An 11,679-nucleotide genomic window follows, 5' to 3' on the forward strand; every position below is an offset into this window, starting at 1 on the left:
AAGTTATAATTCTTTCATGTAACCTGTTAAATGACCAGTTTAGCAAGTTACTTTTTATGACGTGGTACAATATGAACCGCACAATAAGTACATATCATATGCCCTTTTAGAAAGTACACATTATAGACTTTTCCATAATATAGATTTGTTACATGACTGAGATGATATAGTGCATCTTTCCGGTCATTAATTGAGGTGTGATAAAAATTGAGATCAAAATGATTGAACACTTGGGGCTAAATACGAAGTGTTGACATTATATTAAGTTTGTTTAGATGGATTGGATAAGGAGATATTGTAATTTATCGAACTGTTAATTTTGAGATTTATTGTTCTTGAACGATTTAGTTGGAAATGATATATATTTTATGTTTGTTTAGTCATAGGATTAAATGTTTGAATTAGATTATTCTATTGAATCTTATATTTGTTTAGTCATAAGATTAGATGTCAGAATTGAATTATTCTATTGAATCATATATGTATCCTATTTTATTTAATTTTCTACTAGAACTTTTAAAAAATTAAATAAATAGAACATCAATAAAATTATATAAATTTATTTTAATTTTTTGTTGAGATTTTGAAAATTTTATTTTACTTTACTAAGTCTAATTTTTATTAAGTATAATTAATACTACAAACTCTCTCTTTCAGCAAAATTAGGCACAAAAGCACTCACCAATAGTCCCCAAGTCAAAAATGTAATTCTATAGGATGAGTTATCTTGGTTTTGTGTTCCACCCCCGGGGACAGAACAATACAATATATTTGGGACTAATAGTTTGGATGAACTATTAGTTTGGTGCAAAATTTCTAAACCAAACAATGAACTATTTCATCCACCAGACATGGAATCCTATCACATGGCCAAATCCCTCCAAACAAACGTGTTGTTAGTGTACCAACACATACTACAGTATTACAATTTTAAAACTATGAACCTCACCTATTATATAAATTACGAAAATTTAAAATCAATAAAATTATATCACATCATTTGTTAGTACACTTGTCAGTTAATGTGTATAGCTTTATTCAATATAAAGTAACGTTTTGGATCCAACTTTTTATCACATCACAATCAATTGAAAGAAAAACAACATAATGTCATCTTGATTAAGGGACATACCTATTATATTAAATACTTTCTCAAGTCAGCACATAGTATTCATTTTGTGAGAGTGTGGACGCAAGTTTTTGTATTTGTGACTGCATTATGCCCCCTCTTATTCAATCTCACCCGGTTAAAACTCCACTTAATTAAAAAAAAAAAAAAATGTATTATTGAATTGGAAACGTCACTAAATAAATAATATATATATATATATATATGATGTCAAGTTTATGGAGTTGAAAAATGCAATTGGATAGATCAACTGAATCGTGTTCAATTAATTTGGTAGTGTCAATTTATTGGTAATATTAAAGTTTGAAATCCACTCCATATGATTATCAGATTTAATGTATATTTATGGCCATAGTATTGTCAATGTGAGCTTGATACAATTTTTATGAAATTTATAAATTATCATATACCAATTAAAGTTACTAATTTGGCATCATGGATAACACATTTCCCATATGTTTTTGTTAACAATCAAGTCATTTAAGTAAGAAACGAAATAACTTAATTTACAAAGGACTTTACCTTTTATTTAAGTTAGAAAAATCAAAATAGGTTTGAGCCAAAGGTTAAAAATTCAATTAGATTTTGCGGAAGTATCGGGAGAAAGTTGGTGGGGAAGAGTGATGTACCAACATCACAAAGGACATTGAAAGAGTGGTTACACTTTATATGGATATTTAAAGAGTGGTTATACTTTATATAATTAAAATATGAAAAATGTTTAAGAGCTATAATTTTTATGGTCAGAATGGTTTAAAACTGTCAAAACGACGTTATTTTGGCATATTTTGCACCCAAAACGACGTCGTTTTGGCATATTTGAACCATTGTGGCCACAAAAATTGTGGCCCTCTAGTATTGTTGTTAAAATATTTTTAATTCATTTTCAATTGGGTCAATAATTAAATACTATTATGAGTGTGTACCATAAGTAAGTTATTACGCTTTAAATTTTGAATATCATAAATGTTATAATTCAATTCTATAATATGAGAATGATAACTATTAAAAAAAAAAAAGTTATAACTAAACAACATATAAAGTGTAACCAAAGAATTTTTAAGTCATAATCAAAATAATGTCATAATCAATATCACAATAAATCATAACTAAAAAAATAATATGTCATAATAAAATACTATAAAAATCAAAACTAAAAATAGATATGATACACAACCTAAAGTGTACCATAGAATTTCCCCATGTAACTAATTGAGTCTTCAATTTTACTACATTTCAAGAAGTTGAGTTTGTTGTAAATTTGTGACCATCCCCGTTTGGGAATTTAGATATATAGTCAAGAAGTTATTATAAATTATTATATTAATTTCTTTATTTTTTATATTTTTTTTTTTTTGCAAAAGATTTAAAAATAAATTAAAATAGTCAATTTTTAAACAAAGTATGTATATTACATTTTCAAATAAAAATAATGTCAAATTTAATGTAATTCATGATGTAACAATGAATCATCTTGTACCTATTGATCCAAAAAGAAATTCACACTCAATATGGGACAGAACGTATTGAGGATGAGATTGAACGTGAGTCCAAAGGTTTGCTTATTTGGTGTTTTTTTTTATTGAACTTTGTTTTTAAAAAAAATTTAAAAAAAAATTTAAGTTTCGAGATTCGAGACTAATTGAATTTTTTTTTTTTAAAAAGTCCAGAAAAGATAAAAATAAGTCAAAAATAATGATTTTTTTTTCTTTTTTTGTGTGCTTATTTTGGCTATATCAATTCTTTTTTAAAATTTTAAAAAAATACTATTTAGATTCATCTATACAAGAGGGACTGAAAAAAGTAAAAAAAAAATTAGCATAATTTTTTAAAAAGTCGCTAAAGAAAAAAAATTTCAAAAAAAGAAATAACTTTTTTAAGTGTTTCCAAACATCCCCTTGAATACCTTGCACCAAACAACTCTATACCCTAAATTATTTATTAATTGATAATAAAAAAAAATGAAATAATTACAACAATTACTTATAGCAATAATTTCGATCCCAAACTTTTGTAAAAGTTTCGATCTCAAAGCAGAGCCGGCCACAACTCTTTGAATTTTTTTTTCAAAGGTACGTGCCCATGGTGTTGAGAGAGTTTGTGGTGAACGAATGATGTAAATAAAGGGCCTAAGCTTGGTGGTGTATATTCATGGGCTTTTCTAGGTTGATTTGGGATGTTGATTAATTTTTTGATTTTTTAATTATTTTAGTCTATAGTTAAAAAGTCTTGTTTGGGATGAATTTTTTATTTATTTTTTTCACGTTTATAAAAAAAAAAATTAAATATGATATTTTATCTTATTAACTTTTTAATTTATTTTTATTTTTTATTACTATTTTAATCTAAAACATCCGAAGACATTATGCCCAAGGAGTGCTCTATGGTATTGGTTGATCTTATGCCTTGTTACTTTTTGTAGTTTGGGCTGGGTTCATCTTTTTGGTCCAGCCCATGGGCTTCTCTAATCTTATTTCCTAATAGGTACCTTTTTATTTGTTTTTGAAAAGTAACAAGGAGATTTCTCCGCAGCCCATCTACTACTAAAGTTATTTCTTTCTGATATCCGGATGTTGGGATCAATTTATATATATCACGATTAATTTTAGAGTTTTAACGATCGAACAAATCTCCAGTGAATCAAAGTATTGGGATATTTGACCTTCATAAAATTCAACCTTGCGACCTTTTGAGTGGTAAATCCTTTTATTACTTCTCCTCCTACTAAATCAAACCCCTTGAGGTTTTATATTAAAGCTACTTAACCCTGAGGGTTGCCTCAAGTGGTTGGTGAGTGTGCTCTCTATACAATTGTTCAATGTTCGATTTTAAAAGTCAGGCTATGAAAAAATAATTTTTTGTGAATTTTTTAATCTCTTTGTGGATGGCCTACTATTGATTCGGATCGGTGAGGAAATTAGTCAAAATGCACGTAAACTGGTCCAAACATTCTTGACTATTGAACCCAAAAAAAAAAAAAAAAAAAAAAAATTAAAGTTATTTCAATCAATGTTATACTTTAGCATATTATAATGTAAAGTCACGCTTCAATAATATGTATATTATTTTTTAAATATAATTTAAAAATTATTATATAATATAATTGTGTGTATCTAATTATATGTATTAACAGTGTCTTTAAATTAAAATTTTAATTAAAAATTGTTATTCAATAATTAATATCTTAAAAAACTTCAATTCGTTAGATTAATTCAAACTTTCATTAAATAAATAAAAAAATTTCTCTATCCCTATAGTTATTGTAATGTTTCTTATTAGGGGCAATACTATACCCTGCATTGTTGGACAATGAAGACTCAACACAAAATGAATGGTTGAAAACAATTTAAAAAATGAATAAAAGTATCAGCCCAAAATTATGTAAAGAGTAATGAATGAAACAGTCCCCCAAAATTGAACTGGGATGGGTATTGACAAATCTTTCTGCTACAAATTATTTACTTATTTTCACTTACTGACTATTTAAGCTGATTTAAATAAATATAATTTTTGACTTTTTATGAAAAATATATTCAAAAAAAAATTAAAAAATAATATAACACAAAAATTATAAAAAAGATTTTAAAAAAAAACACTTTTATAATACACTCCAAACACTCTCTTACTGACTAATTATCTCTTTATTGTAAATCAAGTCAATCCTATTTTAAATTCAAAGATTCTCCCTAAATGTCACTATTTATTGATAAATAAAATAGATTTATACAATTTGTTTTATATCCCTTATTGATGTCACCATATCATTTTTCATATATATATATATATATAATATAAACCTTTTCAAATGAAAAAGGAAGACAAGCCCAACATCAATCACATTATCCAAAAGTTATCAAGAAATCAAGCATGGAGCTGACGTGTCACAGCAAACAACTCCAATTCTCACCAACGAAGGGTTTGGGAAGTTTACTTTTAATTTTTTTGATTTTTTTTTTTTGACTATTTTAGTATAAGGTTAAAAGGTCTAATTTGGGAAGAATTTTTGAATTTTTTAACTTTTCTAATTTTTTTGTAAGAGAAAGAATATAATGATTCTGAGTTGAATGTGATATTTTATCTTATTGAACTAAAAAGCATATTTTATTTTTTTGCGACTATTTTCTCAAACAAACCTTTTAACTCTTTTTTCCTTGAAATGATACAGGCAAGTAAAATAATATTATACTATTCCTTAAATAATTTTTAAAAAAAATAAATAAATAAATAAAAGAGAAAAAAAAAGAAAAACATGAGTGGTGGCTATGGGATCCCATAGATTGTCTGACCACAATGACTCAAAAAATTTGTAAAACTCCAATTCTCTTCTCATATCCACACACCTCTGTTTCTCATACAGAGAGTGAGGAGAGAGAGAAGGGGGACAATGTTGGTTGGGTGGAAGTGGGAAGAAGATTAGTGGAGAGTAGGAGGATGAGTTTGCTATGCATTCCATGGCCTGTCATTCTGCTCCTTATTATGCTTTTTCTCCATCACCACACAGAGATTGTTCTTCCATTTCCAACAAAAACAGCACAAAAACACTTAAATCTTCAAAGCCATCCCCACCTCTTCTACTTTCTTCACTCAGTACCAACCCCTCCTACAATACCTTTGTATTCCAGGTTCTTTCTCTCTCTTTAAAGTAATGGCATTGTTCCATTTTCAAGTATTCTATATATCCTAATGTTTCTTATTAGACTATTACTGAAAGTAATTATTCATATATTCTTCTGATAAAAGAATAAAGTTTTAGGCTGCCAATTGGTCTATTGAAATATCATTCATATCAAGAATTTCAATTGGATCTGATTAATTTGGGGTTCTAACTTCAATGGTAAAATTAGAGAAATCTCAGTCGTCTGTTCAAAATTGAAAGGTTTAGATTGTGCCAACTTGAAAAATAACTAGCCACTATTAACATTTTTTTTTTTCTCGTGAGAAAATGAAAATACTTTCCCCTCTTCAATCTAGGCCTTCCATTTTCAACTGACGATTAAGATTTCTCTAACTTTACCACTAAAGTTGGAATCCTAATTTCAGAAAGAAAATCTGAAAAAAAAATAAATATAAATAATACTGAGCTACTTAGTAGAGCATAACCATTCTTTTTTCTTTTTTTTTAAACTTGAATTCTCACCCATCCAACAGACAATTTTTTTCGCTTCTTTAAGCAATGCAGGTGCGAATACCTGTAATTGTTGACTGATTTGTGCTGCTGATTCATTTTGTTTACATCAGTTGCAAATTATGCACTTCCTGATAAAGAGCTCAAATTGTTAGATAACACAAATGTTAATCCTAAAAAATCATGCAATTGGTGTTTGCTAACTCCCAAATTGGGTGGTTTCTTTTATGCATAATTACTGCTAGGCTGCAAGGCTTTTGGGTCCTCCAGCAAGGTTTGAAGCTTCGAAGCTGAAAGTTGTATTGACGGAAAAAGAGACTGATAATTACAAAGAAATCGTGCCACGGACCTACACCCTCTCCCACTGTGACCTAACAGCTAACCTAACCTTAACCATCTCAAATGTTATCAAACTTGATCAGGTATAGCTTCCTAATTATTATTTGTTTTTCAAAGTTTTGATAATGATTGTTAGTTTTATTAGTGTAATATTAATGCAATACAACTGCACTATCTAGCTGGCCCACTCATGTTGTTGTATAACTAATGTTGTATCTTTATGCTTTCGGTGGATTAGCATCCAATGTACCCTATTTACTCTCTATAAATGAGAGTGTTGTAAATCACTGAAATATATCTATCAATACACAATTGTTTCTCTCTCTCTCTTTCCCTATATATTAATTCTAACATGGTATCAGAGCGAGGTTAAGAACCTAATAATTTCACTTCACCGGCGGGCGGCAGCCTTATCTTGGCCGCCCGCCGGACCTCTACATATATCTTCACTCCGCTGCCACAAATTATTCTTCTTGATCTTGATCTTCTTGTTGCTGCTGCTGCAGTAGTTTCTAACAAATTCCATCTTGGTCACCTCCACTCCGCTCTTCTTCACCACCTCGCCGGAGCAAACCCAAAATCCCTCTGGGACATTTCGTCGAACACCATGTCTGCAACTCAACTCTCTTACTCTCTCTCTCCGAAAGGAAGCTGTCTCTCTCTCTCTGCTCTACGCAGATCACTGATGGCAACAACTCTCTCTATCACTGATGAGACACGGAGGACACACACAAGGGCATGCATGTTTCTCCCTCTCGGCACCTCTCTCTCTCCTATCACACGCATAGATCTTACCGACGTCGTCGAGCATCCCGTCGGCCCACCCGACAGCCAACCGGAGTTCCACTTTGTGCGTGTGACCATCTAGCTCGCGCGGCTTGCTTCGCGTTCTTCACCTGCAACGTCCCCACTATCTTCAGCCGTGATCTGGCCAACGCCGACCACGCCACCTGTCACCACTACTGCAAACTCTTTCTGAGATAAGAGATATATATTTTGTGTGAGCCGGCTCCAACCTTGGAAGTCAATCAAAAAACTGGGTCATCCCCTAGTTTACTTTGCTGCTATTGCTCCTTCCATTCAGAGGCTGAATTTTAGCATAAGGATTCAATGTCACCCAGTTTATCATTCTTCGAATCTGAGACGTCTTCCCTCTAGATGGGGATGGCACTGCCTCAATATGGGAAAGGGTATAGCAGTCATAAAGGTTTTCACTTTTATTTCCAATCTCAATTGGCTCTATCTCAGCTGTTATGGGTGAAAATACTGCTCCCAGTCTGTCATAATTGTTTCAAGAAGCACGTGGGCTCCTTTAGCTACTGCTGCAAGCACTTGGGATAGTTGCTATTTTAAAATCAAGTAAGTGGGTTTATTTATCATGATGGGGCCATCAGAAGTTTTTTAGTGGAGATTATATATATGTTATATGAAGCATATCTGAACATCGTTGGTCTTCAAGTGGGAATTGGAGGGATTTTAAACCTGGTAATGGAAAAGTGGGTTTGCCCCACGTCTTTGGTTGATAAGTGTGAGATAATGATGCTGTCCATGCCTTGGATAGTGGGCTACATGGGTATTTTTCTCCCACGTGAGAGAAAAAGCTTTGCTATGGTGTTGCGTATTGCACCGCCACTCACAGCACGCCCTTCAACTTGTCTTCCTAAAACAAATATATCTTTATAACCCATACCCAGTCAACTTTTGTACAAATCATACTGTTTCCACTACCTCTTTTATTTTATTTTTATTTATCACCTTATTCATCATTTCATCACCATCACCATATTTTATTCGATTTCCTTTCATAACATACAAATGCAAAATTCTTGAACTGCCGCGATATATATTTACATTACCATTACAGTCTTTTTTTTTTTTTTTCATTTTTCAGTTTCACATTCTCACAAAAAAAAAAAAAAAAACCTTTCTCCTATTTTTTTTTTTTTTTTGTAACATCTTCACTTTGTGTTGAGCTATTTTGCTCCACTTTATCAATCCCTTTGTTTCAACCTCAAATAGGTTTCTATCTTCACACCTATTTGAGTTTGAGGGGGGGTTATATATATATCATGGTGAGCATGGTTACACACCATGCGAACCACTCAAGCTGATAAGCATGGTTATATACCATGGGAACCACCCAAGCCATTCCATGGCACACTCCCTAAGTCGCCTCCTTTGTGCACCACCAAAATGTTCTACATCGGTTCGGCATGACCCCGTAAACTGTCCCGACATTGATTTCGGTTAGCTTCTACATCGGTTCGGCATGACCCCGTAAACTGTCCCGACATTGATTCCGGTTAGCTTCTACATCAGTTCGGCATGACCCCGTAAACTGTCCCGACATTGATTCCGGTTAGCTTCTACAACGGTCCGACATGACCCCGTAAACTGTCCCGACATTGATTTCAGTTAACTTCTACATCGGTCCGGCATGACCTCACAAACTGTCCCGACAATGATTCCGGTTAGCTTCTACATCAGTCTGGCATGACCTCGTAAACTGTCCCGACATTAATTCCGGTTAGCTGCTACAACGGTCTGACACGACCATACAGTGTCTTCACCAACGGTCTAACACGACCATACAGTGTCTCCTATCCTATTTTATTTTGTTACTCTCTCCAAACTCAAGTTGGTTAATGTTTATCCTCCTTGAGTTTGAGGGGGGCTGTTAGTGTTATTAGTGTAATATTAATGTAATACAGCTGCACTATCTAGCGGTCCCACTCATGTTGTTGTATAACTAATGTTGTATCTTCATGCTTTCGGTGGGTTAGCATCCAATGTACCCTATTTACTCTCTATAAATGAGAGTGTTGTAAATCACTGAAATATATCTATCAATACACAATTGTTTCTCTCTCTCTTTCCCTATACATTAATTCTAACAATGATGATGTTTTTGAAACTTCCATTAATTGATATTAAATGTTTGCATTACCTGTGTGTGTTCTGTGGCAGTTGAAAGGATGGTACAGCAAAGATGATGTCGTTGCTGAGTGGAAGGAAGTGAAAGGGGATACATATTTAGACGTCCATTGTTATGTGAGCGGGCCTAATCTCTTACTAGACCCTGCTGCAGAGTTTAGATACCACATATTCTCAAAGGAGTTGCCATTGGTAAGTTCAACTAGGCAACACCGATACCTCATCCATGTAGAAAGCGCTTAACACGTCCAAAGAAACAAATGATAGAAATTTGACAGGTTTTGCATAACTAGCTCTTATCGATGGTGTGATTATTGTGCAGAATTTCCTTTTATCAGCAATTCAATGAGTTGGAATGCAGAGTTTTAGACATCATGGGGGTTTTAATTTTTAACTGAATAGATTATTGAGTTGGGATGGATGACTTAGAGCTCATGAACTCCTTTGTCATGGCATGGCAGGTTCTTAAGGCTGTGATGCATGGAGATTCTCTGCTTTTCACTGAGCATCAAGAATTATTAGATGCATTTGTTCGAGTTTACTTCCATTCCAGTTTGAAGAAATACAACCGCGTGGAATGTTGGGGCCCACTTAAGGATGCTGCACAGGTACTTTAATCCGCTCACGCATGACTAATACACTGAGACATATCTTGGATTGAAGAATGTTAGATAAAATGCTCTTTTCTTAGCAACCATGCCTTACCAAGCTACCACATGTTTGTTTGTAACGTCACCCTTTAATAATCGATCAAATTACAACCAAATGCAAATTCTATAATTTCCATAAATGATCCTGAGCTGAACTTTTATTTGAATTTGATCATATAAAGTCAAGTTGATTTATCAAACCTTTTCAGGGAAGACGAGGAGATCAAATCAGCGGTTTGTTAAATTTGGGTACAGAAGATTCACATCCTCCTAAAATTTGGGGGAGTCCCAAGTCCATCTTCCAGGCTCTCTTTGCTTTCCTTCTTTGATTTGTGTAGCAAGGGCAAACTGGTAAGCTCCTTTTGAAGGGTTTGGAACTATAAGAGCTTCCATGGAAAACTGGGAGGGTATTTGTGATGACTTCAAAATCCAACATGTAGAGTTGTGTAGACAAAGATTGTTTTCAGGGTCATATATATGATTCTTTTGTACTTGACACAATTCTTTCAAATGGAAACCTCAATTGATCACAATTCTTGGTAAACCAAGACTATTTGTTCATTCATCAATCAATGGCTGATCTTCATGTTGCGTTCTTTTGATTCATTTTATCCACCTTGAACTTTCATGCATGTTAATCTGGTATGCAGGCCAATCAAGCTTGGATTAATTTCATGTCATTATTGTAGCAAGTAGGAAGTAGCAACGACTATTAAATTGTAGGGAGAAATTTTTCTGCATTATTTGACAGATTTAATTACTTATTACGATTTCCTTCCCTTCCCTTTCTTTTTTTATTTTATTTTATTTTATTTTATTTTATTTTTTTATGCCAAGAACACCCTCAATGCAGGACTCTTAAGATCCATCCTTACAAACGAAACTAGGAGAAGTTAGCCGATCCACCTAAACCGTCGGACTTCCACTTAAATAGTAGGAGATTCGAACCCTGATCAGTAAGGAAAGGAGCAAACTTCCTTTCCTTCTTAAGCCTCTAAGAAACCCGTAAGTACATTTGTTTTTTCTTAAAAAATGTACAATACAATTTTCAGTTTTGGTATGCAGGTCAACACAATCATTGCTGGGTGAATATAAGTTATTGGACACATCTATTAATAACTATTTGAGATAATTAGTAACATAAGGTATCAAAGCTCTCACAGTTTTGGGAGTTCTTAACTACAAATCTTCTCATCCGGTTATCTCTATCACTTCTCACCTTTTTTCTGCTTATATACGTGCAGTTTGTTTCACTGAATCTATCTTTCTCTCTACATACGAGACGTGATTAAAAAGAGTTATGGGGAGTTTAATGCTAAAATTTTCAATCATTTTTCTCATAATTTTGATATTGAAAATCTTATTAATTGTGGGATGGGCTTTTTTATTGACTTTTTTTCATAGATTTTAAAAGTTATAGATGTTTACTCAACTAGATACAGCAAAAAAAAAAAAAAAAATCTATTCCAGACAAAAAAAATAAAAAAACATAGCTTTTTAAA

At 32.6% G+C, this 11,679-nt stretch overlaps 1 protein-coding gene across 1 annotated transcript; it reads left to right on the forward strand.

The window, feature by feature from the left end:
- The first annotated feature begins 5,426 nt into the window (after positions 1-5,426).
- Positions 5,427-10,763, forward strand: LOC114288212 (STAY-GREEN-like protein). The gene is made up of 5 exons (XM_028231696.2): positions 5,427-5,751; positions 6,500-6,676; positions 9,561-9,719; positions 9,989-10,135; positions 10,387-10,763. Exons 1-5 carry the CDS (start codon positions 5,572-5,574, stop codon positions 10,504-10,506), a joined length of 783 nt encoding a protein of 260 aa, XP_028087497.2. The 5' UTR covers positions 5,427-5,571; the 3' UTR covers positions 10,507-10,763.
- The last annotated feature ends 916 nt before the right edge of the window (positions 10,764-11,679 follow it).

Source organism: Camellia sinensis, chromosome 3, assembly GCF_055761805.1.
Source record: "Camellia sinensis isolate YWXY chromosome 3, ASM5576180v1, whole genome shotgun sequence".
Classification (NCBI taxonomy): domain Eukaryota; kingdom Viridiplantae; phylum Streptophyta; class Magnoliopsida; order Ericales; family Theaceae; genus Camellia; species Camellia sinensis.

Bases quoted from the DNA above. Each gene is read 5' to 3' on its own strand.
- LOC114288212 (XM_028231696.2), top strand. From the start codon at position 5,572: ATGCATTCCATGGCCTGTCATTCTGCTCCTTATTATGCTTTTTCTCCA. The intron at 5,752-6,499 runs GTTCTTTCTCTC...AATTACTGCTAG, and splicing joins ACAATACCTTTGTATTCCAG to GCTGCAAGGCTTTTGGGTCC. The intron at 10,136-10,386 runs GTACTTTAATCC...AAACCTTTTCAG, and splicing joins CACTTAAGGATGCTGCACAG to GGAAGACGAGGAGATCAAAT.